Source organism: Dysidea avara, chromosome 12 (assembly GCF_963678975.1).
Source record: "Dysidea avara chromosome 12, odDysAvar1.4, whole genome shotgun sequence".
Classification (NCBI taxonomy): domain Eukaryota; kingdom Metazoa; phylum Porifera; class Demospongiae; order Dictyoceratida; family Dysideidae; genus Dysidea; species Dysidea avara.
In genome coordinates, this window is record NC_089283.1 from 7,103,392 (window position 1) to 7,120,747 (window position 17,356).

General features: G+C 38.9%; 3 protein-coding genes across 6 annotated transcripts; 1 reads left to right on the forward strand and 2 right to left on the reverse strand.

Moving 5' to 3' along the window:
* Positions 1-225: 225 nt before the first annotated feature.
* Positions 226-14,141, reverse strand: LOC136239801 (uncharacterized). Its single transcript, XM_066030553.1, has 5 exons — positions 14,015-14,141; positions 13,866-13,957; positions 13,691-13,799; positions 5,456-6,949; positions 226-554 (listed from the first exon to the last, which is right to left on the reverse strand). Exons 1-5 carry the CDS (start codon positions 14,139-14,141, stop codon positions 226-228), a joined length of 2,151 nt encoding a protein of 716 aa, XP_065886625.1.
* Positions 13,173-17,315, forward strand: LOC136240384 (uncharacterized). Of its 3 annotated transcripts, XM_066031347.1 has the most exons (9): positions 13,173-15,544; positions 15,600-15,793; positions 15,854-16,104; positions 16,156-16,296; positions 16,348-16,497; positions 16,543-16,714; positions 16,767-16,918; positions 16,963-17,135; positions 17,177-17,315. In XM_066031347.1, exons 2-8 carry the CDS (start codon positions 15,601-15,603, stop codon positions 17,086-17,088), a joined length of 1,185 nt encoding a protein of 394 aa, XP_065887419.1. In that variant the 5' UTR covers positions 13,173-15,544; position 15,600; the 3' UTR covers positions 17,089-17,135; positions 17,177-17,315. The 3 variants fall into 3 exon arrangements, with proteins under 3 accessions (XP_065887419.1, XP_065887417.1, XP_065887418.1); XM_066031345.1 differs by having other exon boundaries at positions 15,600-16,104; XM_066031346.1 differs by having other exon boundaries at positions 13,173-16,104.
* LOC136240386 (uncharacterized) lies at positions 13,390-16,564 on the reverse strand. 2 transcript variants are annotated; one of them, XM_066031348.1, is made up of 7 exons: positions 15,185-16,264; positions 15,050-15,127; positions 14,634-14,996; positions 14,253-14,587; positions 14,015-14,195; positions 13,866-13,957; positions 13,390-13,799 (listed from the first exon to the last, which is right to left on the reverse strand). In XM_066031348.1, exons 1-4 carry the CDS (start codon positions 15,398-15,400, stop codon positions 14,363-14,365), a joined length of 882 nt encoding a protein of 293 aa, XP_065887420.1. In that variant the 5' UTR covers positions 15,401-16,264; the 3' UTR covers positions 13,390-13,799; positions 13,866-13,957; positions 14,015-14,195; positions 14,253-14,362. The 2 variants fall into 2 exon arrangements, with proteins under 2 accessions (XP_065887420.1, XP_065887421.1); XM_066031349.1 differs by having other exon boundaries at positions 14,015-14,587; positions 15,185-16,564.
* Positions 17,316-17,356: the final 41 nt, after the last annotated feature.

Sequence of the window (17,356 nt, forward strand, 5' to 3'; positions counted from 1 at the left end):
AATTTGACACCAAGTTTGTGGATTTTGGATCATACAAACATGAAATAGAGACAAAACTGACAGTTTTTGAACATTTAATTGCCTGTAAAGGTCAACAAAGGTCAAATCTGAGTCAAAAAATAATCTTTATCATACACACAAACTTTTTGCCAAGTTTCATGCTTTTATCCAAAAGTGCACAAAAAGGCCTTTTTTAAAGGCTTAAAACCCTGACTAAAAGTACTTTTAATGTTTCAGACTTCTTGAATACAATTCCATTGCATAATCCAAGACTCTAAATGGTTTACTAGCCACTTTCTCCAGTCTTTCATCTACCACACACTTGCTATTGCCAGCAGCTTCACCAGGAGTAATGACACAGTCAAGGTGGGGGTCAATGAACACTGCAACTGAGTAGCGATCTGCTGAGACTGGCTTAGTAACACAATGTACAACTGAATGACAGAAACCGTTGGTCCAAACTTCAGCAATGTCGCACACATTTACTGCCAGTGTATCATCTATTGGTGGAACATCTATCCATTGACCATCTCTAGTCTTTATCTGCAAACCACCTAAACAAAAGTAGTCATGCTGTTACTATATTCAAGCTATGTGTGCAATTGCAAAGAAAAAGTTATATACAATCAAGGAAGAAATATGACATTTTTGAGTAAGGATCATAGAACAAATAAACAATAAAACAAGGGAGATCACCTATACTTGCAGTTAAAGTACATACTTCCTACCCTGTACTTCAGTTGTGACTGAATTATACTGTAGATTAAATATCATAAACTTGATCATGATCTTGTGCTAGTATCCACAGATTCCATCATGCTGTTAGAACTACCTTTGGTTACTGCACCATCACTTTAAGCAAGGAACCATAAAAGATCGCTATGGTTCATTACTGCTGGACTTTCAACATGCTGGATTTTCGGTTGATCTTGTGAAAGTTGACTGTCTAGGCCATTTGACTATTACAAAACTTAGCAATGTATATGCCATCTCCCAGTATTTAACTCTCGAGCTTTAGTTAGCATTGTGGGATGTAGTTGTGAACTGTTGATATAATTGTTTAGTTTTATAAGTACCTACTTACAATTTTGTCTTGCCAGGGCTCCAGTTATTATAACGTTTTTTTTAGTAACATGGTGATTATCCCTAAGACTAGACTCTTGAAACCTTGTAATCACATTGTACATGTAATTATTACATTATCATCATCATAACATAGTATAGCTACAAGTATAGATGACCTCCCTTGTTTCAGTCTGGCACCGCCTGCCTCTTTGCAAAAATGCATGGGGCAGGCAGCACCAGATTCTACCGTATGCAAGGAAATTTTGATGTAAGAAATTTGATGAATCAGTTTTAAAAAACAAATCGGTTTAGCTGTGTAATTCGTCAAATTAAAGTTCGTCAAATCCTCTTAAGCACCTTTAAAAGTACAAGTTAGGAATGTGGAACTTTTCCTCATTCTAGCAATGTGTTGATGTGTGCCAAAATTCAAGCACAACTATCTCCACCACAACCCTCCCTACCATACATCTATATACAAACACCTGGAGAGCGATAATATCTTATGTAATAATCAGAGTGGCTTTAGAAAGGGTCACTCATGTCTAAAGTAACCTCTCCAACTTTTTAAAGGATGGCATGTAGGAAATGAGAATGAGATGACATTTTGAAGTTTCTAGCTTTATCATATACATCAAGACACGCGGTAGTGTGTCGTGCGGCCCAAGAAGCCGGCGCGCAACACCCGTATCAAGACACACGGTAGTGTCGTGCGGCCCAAGAAGCCGGCGCGCAACACCCGTAAGTATATTGACAGGAAGAAAGAAAACGCAATTTTCGCACCTCCGTAGCTCTGTGCTGCCTTGATGAAACACGACGATTTTTGCTGTGCACACTCCCTCCAACTTCAGCACTCCACATTCCAAATTTAAGCGAAATCGCTTCACGCGTTCCCGAGATATGCGACTTCAAAAATTGGCTCAGTTTCTTCGTTTTTTTTCTTCTTATTTTTCTTCCTCTTTTTGCACACTTACAAAAACTGCTATACAACGCGAACGACATATCCGATTGCCTTGAAATTTGGCACACAGAAGGGGGGTATAACGGCGCATCTCGGTACTAACTTTGGCTGGAATACCATAAATAGGCAAAGAGTTATGAGTGATTATTCACGAAAAATAACACCAATATGTTGTCACGCCTACAGCGTAGACTGCGCATGGGAAGAAGCTGAAAATCGGTGGGTGAATAGGTTAACTATTGAACCTCAAACCTTTTGTGGTTTGAAAGAAATCGAGCTTAAAACCAGGAAGATACAACGAAAAAACCAACAGTGTGTAACAATTATGCAATCGAGATTAGCTATTAAAAAACAACTGCTTGCCACGCCTACCAGATAAACCGCTTGGGATAATACTTTGAAAATCACTGTACAGATGGAGTAATCATCTTAGAAAGGCTCTTCAATGGTGTAGAAGAATCAGATTTAAAGCCACGGAGTTATAACACGAAATCCAACTTGGTGCAGCAAGTGCGAGATCGAGATACTCTAATAGAGCAGTCACCCTGAAGAGAATTCAAGAGATCAGCTAGAAACAAGTAACCTGTATGGAGATTAACTACAAACAAGTCACCCTGTAGAGAAATCAGCTACAAACAATTCACCCTGTAGGGAGATCAGTTAGAAGAAGTTACCTTGTAGGGAGTTCATGCAAATATGGAAAGAGATAGTTCAGCTAGAAGAAATCATCTTGTAGAGTTCAGCTACAAAGAAACCACCATGTAGAGAGTTCAGCTACAAACAAATTGCCCTGTAGAGAGATCAATAGAAGAAGTTGCCTTGCAGAGAGTTCAGCTACAAAGAAACCATCATGTAGAGAGTTCAGCTGCAAACAAATCACCTGTAGAGAGTTCAGCTACAAACACATCTCCTTGTAGAGAGATCAGCTAGAAGAAGTTCCTTGTAGAGAGTTCAGCTTCAAACAAATCACCCTGTAGAAAGATCAGCTAGAAGAAGTCACCTTGCATAGAGAGTTCAGTTACAAAGAAACCACCATGTAGAGAGCTCAGCTACAAACTAGTGACCTTGTAGAGACATCAGCTAGAAGAAGTCACCTTGTAGAGAGTTCAGCTACAAAGAAACCATTCTGTAAAGAGCTCAGCTGCAAACAAATCACCTGTACGGAATTCAGCTACAAACAAATCACCCTGTAGAAAGATCAGCTAGAAGAAGTTACCTTGTAAAGAGTTCAGTTACAAAGAAACCACCATGTAGAGAGTTCAGCTACAAACAAATTACCCTGTAGAGAGATCAATAGAAGAAGTTACCTTGCAGAGAGTTCAGCTACAAAGAAACCACCATGTAGAGAATTCAGCTAAAAACTAGTGACCCTGTAGAGACATCAGCTAGAAGAAGTTACCTTGTAGAGAGTTCAACTACAAAGAAACCATCATTTAGAGAGTTCAACTTCAAACAAATCACCTATACAGAGTTCAGCTACAAACAAATCACCCTGTAGAAAGATCAGCTAGAAGAAGTCACCTTGTAGAAAGTTCAGTTGCAAAGAAACCACCATGTAGGGAGTTCAGCTACAAACTAGTGACATCAGCTAGAAGAAGTTACCTTGCAGAGAGTTCAGCTACAAAGAAACCATTCTGTAAAGAGCTCAGCTGCAAACAAATCACCTGTACAGAATTCAGCTACAAACAAATTACCCTGTAGAGAGATCAGCTAGATGAAAATATACCTTGTAGATAGTTCAGCTACAAACAAATCACCCTGTAGAAAGATCAGTTAGAAGAAGTTACCTTGTAGAGAGTTCAGCTACAAAGAAACCATTTTGTAAAGAGCTCAGCTGCAAACAAATCACCTGTACAGAATTCAGCTACGAACAAATCACCCTGTAGAGAGGTCAGCTAGAAGAAGTTACCTTGTAGATAGTTCAGCTACAAACAAATCTCCCTGTAGAGAGATCAGCTAGACGAAATTACCTTGTAGATAGTTCAGCTACAAACAAATCACCCTGTAGAAAGATCAGTTAGAAGAAGTTACCTTGTAGAGAGTTCAGCTACAAAGAAACCACCATGTAGAGACTTCAGCTGCAAAGAAATCATCCTGTAGAAAATTCAGCCACAAACAAATTGCCCTGTAGAAAGATCAGTTAGAAGAAGTTACCTTGTAGAAAATTCAGCTACAAAGAAACCATTCTGTAAAGAGCTCAGCAGCAAACAAATCACCTGTACAGAATTCAGCTACAAACAATCACCCTGTAGAGAGATCAGCTAGACGAAATTACCTTGTAGATAGTTCAGCTACAAACAAATCACCCTGTAGAAAGATCAGTTAGAAGAAGTTACCTTGTAGAGAGTTCAGCTACAAAGAAACCACCATGTAGAGACTTCAGCTGCAAAGAAATCATCCTGTAGAAAATTCAGCCACAAACAAATTGCCCTGTAGAAAGATCAGTTAGAAGAAGTTACCTTGTAGAAAATTCAGCTACAAAGAAACCATTCTGTAAAGAGCTCAGCAGCAAACAAATCACCTGTACAGAATTCAGCTACAAACAATCACCCTGTAGAGAGATCAGCTAGAAGAAGTTACCTTGTAGGGAGTTCATGCAACTATGGAAAGAGATAGAAGAAATCACCTTGTAGAGTTCAGCTACAAAGAAACCACCATGTAGAGAGTTCAGATACAAACAAATCGCCCTGTAGAGAGATCAATAGAAGAAGTTACCTTGCAGAGAGTTCAGCTACAAAGAAACCATCATGTAGAAAGTTCAGCTGCAAACAAATCACCTGTAGAGAGTCCAGCTACAAACAAATCTGCCTGTAGAGAGATCAGCTAGAAAAGGTTACCTTGTAGAGAGTTCAGCTACAAACAAATCACCCTGTAGAAAGATCAGCTAGAAGAAGTCAGCTTCAGCGTTGAAACCGGGTCGGGTCATCCGGGTCACATTTTCTCCGGGTCATCCGGGTCTGACCCGGTTTACAATTTATCCGGGTCTGACCCGGATTGGATCACGTGAGAAACGAAATTGTTCGTTTGACGACGTGGAAACTTATAAACGCTATCGCGTAGCTCTTTCGTGAGCCACGCCCACTTATCGCATTACCAACATACGCTCAGCCACGCCCATTTGTTAGTAAGTGTAGTATGTAGCACGAAACTGAGGGTATCTATGGTGAGGGGTAGCTATTGTCAGTAGGTGAAGACCTTTTTTTTTTTTTTTTTTTTTTGGTCTTCAACCTACAGCTTATTCTTATTTTTAAAGAAAGAAGAACCGGCCCAAGTTGGCACTCCCATCCACCACACTCTACTCTACGCTAAGATGTTCTATAAAATGGGTTTAGCCTTTTCCTACACCTACAGAGCTACTGAAACAGAACCTACAGAACACGGAATAGAAAAAAAAAGGAAGTGGGGCTTAAACGGCCCCAAGACGCCCCTCCCCCAGTGCAAGGTCAACTGATGCTGGAACATGACCCTTAAAGGGATGACCAGAGGAGGAGCAAGAACCCCTTATGCACATGATGGCAGAGTGCAATAAGGAGAAGCCAAGACGGCAGCGAAGCCAGCTCATCACCCTACAGTATGGTGATTTCCACTTACAGGATAGGAGGAAGGCCAGGCGTTTGTAAGCCACAGTGGTGGAGGCACCCATGCCTCCAGAAGTTGAAAAAACAAGAGGACTAAAATTACCATGTTCCACCTCTCGCACTCTCTCCTCATACTGACGGCGCTTCAAAGTTTCATGCTGGCGATAGGGATTACAACGGTTTGAAGGGGCATAAGGGTTAAATATTCTAACATCAAAAAAAGTAGGTTCAAACCAAGAACCCCAGAATCCAGAAGCCTTGATGTCCAAGCGAGCACCGACATCTTGGTTAGCTGTACGTAGGGAGAGAGATTCACCACTCAAGGGCTGAAGGGGAGGTTCAGTAGATACATCATGACAAACCTCTGACATTAATTCTGCAGTCAAATCTCGGATGTCATTGTGGCGGATGGTAGGGAAGGCTCCGTTCGGACAGCTGAGAGCATGTTCAATGTTGTTGGATCTGCCACAGACACAGCTGACAGGACGATTCTTAGGAGACCAACCATAACGGAGAGCTAACGCATCACAAAAGCCACCTTTGTGGAGAGCAAATCCATGACATTCCAAAGGCAAAGTGGAAAGCCAGGAGGATGCACCCTTCTCACCAGCAAGTTTCAGGGACAGTTGGAGATTGTTGGACAAAGTCGAGAAAAACTCTGAAAATCTTTGAGAGAGATTCTGACGTTTGATGGATAGAGCTTCTTGTTTAAGAGCACGCTGTTGTTGTAGGATGGAGGAATCAAAGCAAGAAAGCTGATTCAGGATGGCAGATGCTAGGGGGGATGTAACAGATGTGGAAAACTGATAGTTGTCTTGGGAAGATTTACAAGGGTCAAATACACCAAGGCCCCCTTGACGGATTGGCAAAGCAAACATAGCCCGTTCAGAGTCATTAGGGGCATGGAGACATAACTTTGGCAGCAAGTGCAGACGAATAGCCTCCTCAAGGGGAGCGAGTTGAGAGGACAAATCACACACAGTCCTAGTTAAAAAGGTCCAACGAGATGACAGGCCGTGAATCATAGCGGAATATGCAGCATGTGGCTGACTGGAGGCAAAATTGGAAAGCTGAATAATGTCATTCCGCCATTGACATACCCTTTCCTGAAGAAAGATGGATTTAAATTCAGGGGAACCAAGAGGAGCTCCCAAGTAGGGACGACCTTCAGTTGTAATGCGCAGGGAAGTACCAGCAAATAAAGTGCAGGCAGTGTCATAGTAATCTTCTTTAACGACCAACCAGGACTTGGAAGCATTCACGTAATACCCATAACCAGGACCCAAACCAGACAACTGTTTCCACCAGACCAGCAGGTCAGCAAGAGACCCGGCAGCAGCAGCATCATCTGCAAACCATACTTGGGTGGCCAAGCCAAGTTGCAATATTTACTCAACACGAATGGAACGCTCAAAATGTAGACTCGTTCGCTTGCTCGAGACTAGCTGAAACACGTCTCGGCTTTAATTAATCCGGGTCACATCCGGGTCAATCCGGGTCACATCCGGGTCAGTGGGTCATCCGGGTCAGCAGTAGTGACCCGGTTTCAACGTTGGTCAGCTTGTAGAAAGTTCAGTTACAAAGAAACCACCATGTAGAGAGTTCAGCTACAAACTAGTGACCTTGTAGAGACATCAGCTAGAAGAAGTTACCTTGTAGAGAGTTCAGCTACAAAGAAACCATTCTGTAAAGAGCTCAGCTGCAAACAAACCACCTGCACAGAATTCAGCTACAAACAAATCAGAGATCAGCTAGTAGAAATTACCTTGTAGATAGTTCAGCTACAAACAAATCACCCTGTAGAAAGATCAGTTAGAAGAATTTACCTTGTAGAGAGTTCAGCTACAAACAAATCTCCCTGTAGAGAGATCAGCTATAGAAGAAATTATCTTGTATAGAGTTCAGCTACAAAGAAACCACCATGTAGAGACTTCAGCTGCAAAGAAATCATCCTGTAGAAAATTCAGCCACAAACAAATTGCCCTGTAGAAAGATCAGTTAGAAGAAGTTACCTTGTAGAGAGTTCAGCTACAAAGAAACCATTCTGTAAAGAGCTCAGCTGCAAACAAATCATCTGTACAGAATTCAGCTACAAACAATTCACCCTGTAGAGAGAGCATCTAGAAGAAGTCACCTTGTAGAGTATTCAGTTACAAAGAAACCACCATGAAGATTTCTGTAATCAATATTATGTATTATATATATATAATTTGTACATTTACTGATAAAATATTTAAAGTACATCCACTTCATCTTTTCTTCTTCCTGTGGAAAAGAAAAAAAGATAGGTTAAAAAAGTCCCAAAGCCGGCCATAGGCCGGTATTGGGGTATACAAATACAAAAAGAAATGAAATCTAATCCAAAACAGCCAAGCTGTAAAAAAAGCGTGCGGCCCTCAAAATGGCTACGGTGAAAAAAGATGTGAAATCCAAGGTGGTGGCCAAGAAATGGCTGTGATGGTAGGTTAATGGTAAAAATTTTAATAATGACAATTCAAGTGAATTTGGTGCCAAGACCAAGCGGCACAAAAATTCACCTGAATTGTCTTTATTAAAATTTTTACCATTAACCTACCATCACAGCCATTTCTTGGCCGCCACCTTGGATTTCACATCTTTTTTCACCATAGCCATTTTGAGGGCCGCACGCTTTTTTTACAGCTTGGTTGTTTTGGATTAGATTATCTATACGAGGAGACAACAGTTGCCCTTTCTGAGCAATCACATTATAGATACAGGCTAGGGTTACATAATTATGGAAAACCACACTGTGGGATATAAGATGGTATTTCCAGTGGCTTATTGAATACAAAAAAGCTTGATATAACTTGTATTATACTAACAATCTCATGTAAGACTTTAGTTAATGTGTTAAACATACTGAAACTATATTATGTGATGGTATAGTGTGGACATTATACTAGATATAAGCTATTTCAGGTAACGTGGTAAATAAACTGAAACCATATATGTAATAGTATAGTACTCATGTTATACTAAAGTATAATATGAGTATAATACAGGGTTTATATTAAGTGTATTCAATAAGCCACTGGAAATACCATATTATATCCCACCTTTTTCACAGTACCACTGAATCAAAAGATTTCATATCTCAACATTATTTGTTAAGTGTATAAATGAATCTCTCTAAGTTTTAAATGAATAGTGTATCCTTTTACACATTGTCACCTACATATTAAATGTAAAATTCAGGTTGCTGTGGGCAACAGTTTTAATTTTCCTTATAATGGAATTTGTCTACTTTAATATGCTGGCATGCATATGGCATGTGCCCCCTTTGAATCCACCACTACTAGTACTGCTATTATTAGGAGCAACTCTAATTCTGAGAGACTTGCCATTCTAAACCTACCTTCTGTGCAGTATAGACAGAAGAGAGTTTTATTTTTTAATGCACACTGTATCGTAAATAGTCTAATTACTCAAACATTTACCATCAGACATTAATATTTCTAAATCAGTATTGCTTAATTTTCTTATTAGCTAACTCTTACTTTATTTTTTGTACAATTATCTATCTATAATACATTATTATAGTCCTGTATCCTGGCCCCTATAGCCATAATCAAATGTACTATATTATACATAATATGACCGGATTTACATACTTTTCACACAAAAATTTGACCCATTCTTTCAACTTTGAGACTTCAGCATTATATTTTATGATCTATAGAACTTTCTATGAGTGAATCGAAGCTGCATTCAGTATTTGATATATGAATCAGGAGCTAGCTATACAAGGAGAGTCAACAGAGATGACATTTTGTTGCTGGCATGTAAAATGTGAAAACTTAAGGTTCCACAAGTAATAGTTGTATCATGTACCCGAGTAATTTTCCTGATATGTACACCCAAGCTCGAGGGCCGTTAGGCCCGAGAGCGTGGGTGTACATATCAGGCAAATTACGAGGGCACGTGATACAACTAATATGTACCATGTAGGCTAATAGCCTACTGTGGTGGGCGACTAATCACCCAAGCCAATACGAGGCAACCGCTGGATTTATTATATAGAGAGTCTTGTAAAATTCGATTATGGGTAGGCACCGGCCTATTATGCCTGAAATTTTACCTATTATGCTTTTGAGCATTGCTCAAAAATTAAGCCTATTATGCTCAAAATTATGCTTTCAAAATCAAAATTATGCTCTAGAAGTGACTGTTTTATTAGAGTATATCAGCCTTTCCTGACTGCTCTATTAGAGTAAGTGACTGTTCTATTAGAGTATCTCGATCTTATTTCTGCAAAGTGTGAATAACAAACAAAGAAACGGTTTAATAAGTTGTATTACGTGTTTTTGATTATAAAATGCCCTAATAATACTATTGGCAGTGAATATTTGCTTTCTTTCAGGCGCGCGTACTGCGCATTTAATTAATTTTTCAAACATCGTACCTATTATGCTGGCATTATGCTTGATGCTTTTGGCCACCTATTATGCTTTAAATTATGCCGGCATAATCGGCCGGTTCCTAATTATGGGTCAGCAGCAAGTAACGTTGCAGTTACGTTTGTTAACATAAATGGGAAAATCCTATGAATATCACGGAAACACTCAATTTTGCGATTTAACAAGTGTTTCAAAGTTGCTACATCGTTTAACCACTGTTTACAATGTTTTCTAAACATCCAGAGGGGTAAGCTTCGCTGTAGAGTGGTTACCTCATGATATACGAAAAGTGGGCATGGTACGTAATCAAACACGCAGACACGCGATTGTATATTAACCATGACACTAATTCTCAACTTAAACTTCCATTTGTAAACTCATAAGGTGGTAAGGATGAATCGCCTTCGTATGAGTGCTGTAGAATGTAAAATCGGGTTCATGGTTTTCATCACGTGAGTAATAATAAACTCCCACAATCGAATACTGCCAGGATTCTTATAAAAACAAACAACGTTACCTCATCAGATATTAAGGCCATGGTACATTGTAAATGTACCATATGGTTTATTTTAAATGTACCATAGCCAGCCATGGTTTAACTCATGGCCAGCCAGGGTTTATAAGATATGTATCCTGGAATTCGCCTTGGTTACATCTGTACTGGCTGAACTGTCCTTTGCAACTAAATATAGTTATATACAAAATTAAGCTCTATATGACACATACACATACATGCACAGTGATGAAATAATAAGTGTGAACATGCCAGCTGCAGAGTGAAAATTATTTCTGCATAATTATTGGTTTATGCTGCATTGGTACCAAAATGCTGGCAGTAAAATATACAAGTCTGCTAGTAAGTGCCATATATGGCTTATTGATTCTTAATTATAAAACTAAAAATTATATATAAATATATCACTGGTTGCTGCATTTTTCTCCACTGTATATAAGTGACTTCGGAATTTTCCCATTGCAATTGGCACCTTGCAATGAGACCATAATAAAGGATCTGTGACTAGCCAATTGATATGTATATAATACACATTACAGGGTATTCTGAACATGTGTTGCTTAATAGTTATACCATGGCCACAAGGGATTTGCCTGATATATATGCCCAAGCCCGAGGGCCACAGGCTCGAGGGCGAGGGCATATATATATATATATCAAGCAAATCCCAAGTGGCCATGTATATACCACTCTGGTATGCTCACCTAATAAGTGAAGGAAGACAAACCTGCATTCACCACATTACTTTTATACAGAGGTTTGCAAAAATCGATTGTGGGTTTAAATTGTGGGCACAAAAAAGAAATGATTGTGGGTTTCACTGGTTGTAGTGATACCATTTTAAACCAAATAACCACTTTGTGGATGAATAAAGTAACCTAAGGTGCTAAAATAAACACTTAGATATATAGGTTGTGAATGTTTGAGGCATCTTTTCATGCAGTTGAAATGTACTCTGTAGAAAAACAATCCCCACATTGCAAAAATGATTATTTAGTGATACTTAGTAACTGAACTATGCAATGCTGACTCACTCAATTCTTTTTACTTCACAACAATGCCTCAACATGTTTAACTCAAACCCACAATGCAAAACTTTAAGCAGCTCTAATTCAAACCCACAATGCAAAACTTCAAGCATCTCTATATAAATAATCAAAGGGAACTGATGCTTTGTAGCTGCCTCAGCATCAAAGGCAGTTGTGGTCAGGGCTATATCATGATATCGCCCTAACCACAGGGCGATATCTAGATATTGCCCTGTGGTCAGGGCAATACGTGATATATACAAAGTGGTATATATTCAAGTTATCATGCATATACATATAGCTAATGTTGGCTCTATCTGTATACACCATGTACCACAATAATAATAATATAGTGGGTTTGCATTCACATGAGCCCTTGTTTAATTTCTTTAAAAATCTTTATACATGTACTACAGTTAGTGGTGCTGTGAAACAAAAAATCACTTTGATGTGGGTAAGAACAAATGAGTTATGAGGCTTTAAAAATATCACATATATTTAGTATAGACATACAATTCAGGCGCACAAAGATTTTTACAACATGAAACCAGTACAAATCATTGGGAATGAACACATGCCACCTCTTTGATATTACTATATTTGGTGGGGCTAGGGTAAACATGATATGACATGTAAATGGCCTGCATGCACATAATCATTGTGTAGTGTGGATATAGGTTGGATAGTTCCTGTAAACTTGAATCTATACCAGGGAACACAAGCAGCAACAAACAAATTGGAATGGAAAAGTAATCCAATTGGTTAATGCTTTAAAGTAGTGACCAGGTCAGGTTCGATTCTAATAGTGATTGCAGCATGTTGCCCACACACACATTATACTTCAATTCAATTAAAGATAATTGTTAGTCAGTATATAGGTATAGCTAGTTATCAACATCATCTGTTTCAGAAGTGAAAAAGCTGATAAAGGTAACTACAACCTATATGCTGATTAGAGCACACTTTAGGGGCATAGTCAGGAAGGCTTTTTCAACAGCAGTACTGATCAGTACACAGATGTGCATGGAGGGGGGGGCTTAAATGTGACTGGATTTGCAAAAAGGGGGGTCTTCTACACACATCCAATTCTATGAAGTTGAAAGCCACAACTTAGTGATAAAAGAAAGTCAAACATCCTATTCTCCATCCACTATGCTATGTTGGTGACTGTAACCAAACTTCAAATCACTATAGCCACTTCCAATCTGAAGTTATGAGTCATTAAAGTTGGTAAATTGGATGTGTCGTGTATCAAAAATATATAATACTAGCACTGGTTCCTGCCCTATGGACACATCACTTGTCTATACTTTAACTTAGTTTACCATTGGTACCTGCTTCACAGTGCAGCACTTGCCATACTATGTATGTTATGTGCTAAATGTGCGGAGCCATTCCCACATTAACTAAGTAATGGGTACCAAGCATTAAACATCAGTACCATTCATGTAACTATGTAGCATACATGGTGATGTCACTTTTAAAGAGCATGAGCTGTGTGTAGCTAAGCCTTGTATTATCCCACATGTTTACCACCAAGTTGTGAAATATAAATGCAGTGTTAGCTATAGTAGTGACTGTCATACAGGCTATACATTTAATGGCACACTGTTAAAACAAGGGTGTTCCTGAAACACCTTTTGGGGTGTTTTAGTTACCGTTATTGTCAGGCTCCTTAAAAAGGTGTTCCATTACACCCTTGCTGGAGTTTCCAAGATAACTCTCAGAAGTGTTTGCACACACCCTGAGGTGTTCCATTACTCCTCTATTTACAGTTAAAAATGATTTAAATGAAATTAATGATTTAAATGAAATACAATGATTTAAATGAATTACTGGCAAGAGTATTATACTACACTAAAGTTGTTGAAATTGTACACACAGGTACATACACTGTATTCACACAGAGTTTCATGACGTTGCGTCCATTTTCTATAGGTTACTAACAAGCTTCAATGTAGCAGGTGGAAGTGGCTGATCATCAACCAGTTTGAAAACGTAATGTTGGATGAAAATCAGGATGGAACAAGTGTGCTTTGGGAAAGTTATGTCAAAGGTGAAATAAACACCCATCAAGTCCATCACACCATCTTGAATAGATCATGATGTGACAAAAACCTGCTTCTCACAGCACACAAATGTTTGAGCAGACTCTTCACCAGGACGACCAGTAATAACCAAATACGGTTCAGTCTGTTCAATGGTAGAAACTTCAGCATCTACATCAATATCGGTCCTCTATAAAAGTAGATATGTGTATGGATAAAGAGATGATCATATTATATGAAATGTATAATAATGTACCTCAAAATGCTTCATAAAAATAGTGTTCTTCGGAAATCCGCGGGGATACAGAAGTCGACTCAATATTTCCAAGCAAGCCATATCATGTGCCTCTACAAACAGCATTAACTTAAAATAAGCTATTAAAGTGTATCTGCATTTGTGCTTACCTTCAGGTTTGGGTAAATCTAAACCCGCCTGCATGGATTCCAATAGCTTCTTTATGAACGGTCTACTGGCTGATTCTATCTTTGCCAGCTCAACAACTTTTGCACACCATATCGACCAGTCCTTCATGTTATCCTATACACTTCCTTCCATGTGTGCAACAGCCTTAAATTCTCGTCTTACCTAGTATGGTTAAGGATATAACTATAGTGCACATACCACAGATTATGTACAGCATACCCACAAACTTGATTGCAAAAATGGAAACTTTGTCACGACATCAGAAACTAGGGGACAATCGGTCCTTATCCATTCTTGTCTTTTCCCCCGTGTTAAAGCCATCAACCTCTTCACTTCACTTGGATTCTGCTTCCCCCTTTTTGAAACTTTTTTTTGTACTCTTCTTCCAATTGTTGCACTGCTTCATCATACTCTTCGTTTGAAACTTCCTCTTCATTTTCAACTCTACTGCACTTTGCTACAGACTCAATGCTATGTTCTCCTTTGTCCAATCCCCTTTTGCAGCCCTTTCTGAAGTTCTTGAAGGAATTCCTTAGTGCTAATTTCCATGATCCCTATAGTGAACACTATAAGAACATATTTACAGGACTGTTGACTTACATAATTGCAGTCTGGATCTACCTTATCGCAGAGCTTAGGATACTTTTGTAACAGCTTCGTACACACAGTTGTGTATTGTTCTGGCTTTGGATAAAATGTATAAGCTGTGATGTACGTCCAAAGTACTTGGATTATTTCTTTTCGTGCCTTGAATGTTGTCACCCCAGTTCTTACAGCATCCTTGACAGCATCCGAAAATGTTCCAAGTTCTGGGATGGTAAAGTTTAAATGCCAATTACTGGTTGACACTGGTACTGCAGAATATGGTGAAGGACTGGCAGTTGGAATGGGGGATGATTCGGTTGAAACACCAGCAGTTGATGATGATGTACTCTCATCTAAAGTATTGCTTAGGATTTGAGCCTATACAAGGTTCATCTCTGATTTATACCGTCACACTCCAAATATTTTCTTACCGCAGTTTGAATGGTTAAGTTAGTTGTAACATCAGCACTCGATGAACTGGCATCTAAAGTACTGCTTAGCGCTTGAGCCTACATTTGGTTATGTGAAACTGATTTAATACAATGATGCTCCAAATATTTTCTTACCGAATTCTTCCTAGCTTCGTTTAGTATTTTCCGCAATTTGATTCGATCTCCAACAGCAGGTGCTACTTCTTTTAGATCTTCCTCCTCCAGTCCAACAAAAAGTTCGCTGTTGATTCGATTGTCTACAACCGCTGTAACAACACTACTGCGTACTCCTTGAGACAGAAGGAATTCTCCAAAGGCCTCACAGCTTAGTGTCTCTTCGTCACCACTCATCTCCTAGCACGAGGCATCTCACGAGACACGCAGTGTGCATTATTTAAAGTACTGTATACTTGATGCCTAGTGAGCATTCGTTGGAGAAAATTTAGCAGTGTTGTACATTATATCGACTAAATCATCGTCTTAACTTTAGGGAAGGTTAGCTCTATATCTATGTAAATTGTACGAGCGTATGAACGTTTTGTTGTCTTAGAATGTTTCGTAAACGCCAAAACTTGACATGTTCACTGTGCTCAGCTGCTTCACACCTAAGGTTTGACATAACTGACTACGTTAAGCATATCAAAATCTTTCATGCCCATGATCCATCCTTCAAAGTTACGTGTGGAATTGGAGGATGTCAACGAACGTACAGTAACTTTCGTACGTTCGTGAATCATGTATCTGGTATGCATAACACTGTGACTCCTGCATCTCAGTCTGATAACTGTGATGCACACAATTCAGCAGCAGATGACGAGCAACCCAACGATGACTTTGGTAGTGGTGAATGCAGTTTTGGTGGGGTATCTTATCAAGACTTATTGTTCACAAACAATAATGATTCACTATCACCTCGGGAAATGATGAAGAACACAGTTGCAACATTTTTACTTGGGTTAAAAGAAAAGTTTAAACTCACTCAAACATCAATTCAAGGAATTGTTGATGGAATATCAGCCCTGAATAGTCAACGTATAAGTCTTTTAAAGTCGGAAGTACGTATCACAATGTTAATCTGTGCTGTGCATATGTCATATATTTTTTAGGTTTACAAACTGTTGCACCAAGCTGATTTCACTGGTTTTGAAGGCCTGGATGAATGTTTTGAGCATCATGAACATGTGTTTTTAGGATTAGAAACACAGTATCACCAAGTCAAATATTACAAGGAACACTTCAATCTAATTGTATGTAGTATATATTAATCCTTTTCCCATAATACTGGATTTGTCTTACAGGAGCCTTTAAGGGTGGTTCTTGGTGAATATCGTGCGTGGAAAGGTTGGGGAGCTAAGCGGAAGTGTGTTACAGAACAAGATTGCCTGATGTATATACCAATATTGGAAACAATTCAGAGTCTTTTGAATAACAGTGCTTTACTATCAGAGGTTTGTTAACACTTCTTATGGGTTATTGGCATACAGTAATTTCAGATTGAGAACGGACACCAGTCTTCATCAGTTTCCAGTGATTACTGTGATGGGAAGGCTTACAAATCTCATCCCTTATTTGGAACTGATAAGAAGGCTCTGCAGTTGTTTCTGTATTTTGATGAGTTGGAGACATGCAACCCATTAGGATCCAAAGTGAAGATTCATAAATTAGGTTCGGATTGAATTTTATTAAAGAAATATGCATTATAATATTTGAAATACAGGTGCTTTCTACTTTGCACTTGGAAATATTTCTCCAAAGTATCGCTCTCGAATATCTAGCATTCAGCTGGTGGCATTGGTCAAGTCACATTACATCAGTTGTTATGGAATGGACACGGTGTTGAAACCAATTGTTGAGGACATCAAGAAATTGGTAATAGTTGTATTATTTAAAGTTGGTTGAGTTTTATCTTAAAGGAGAGAGGTGTTGATATTGTGATCCATGGAGTTCAGAAGACAGTCCGAGGAGCCCTTGCAGTAATATCAGCTGACAACTTGGGAAGTCTTGCTTTAGGTGGATTTAAGGAAGCTGTTCTGCTTTAAGAATGTGCAGACATTGTATGACATCTAAAGCTGACTCTAAAACAAAGGTGCGTAGCCTGTGCCAGTATAGTATGTTACTTTTCTAAAGTTTTTAGAGGAGCAGTTTGAACTAAGAAATGAGAATGACCATAAAGATCACTGTAAATTAATTAAAGCAGACAAGTCTGGTGCTAAATCAAAAGAGTTTGGGGTCAACAGAGATTCAGTGCTAAACGAATTGAAGTATTTTCATGTATGCAATGGGGGACTTCTACCGGACATAATGCAC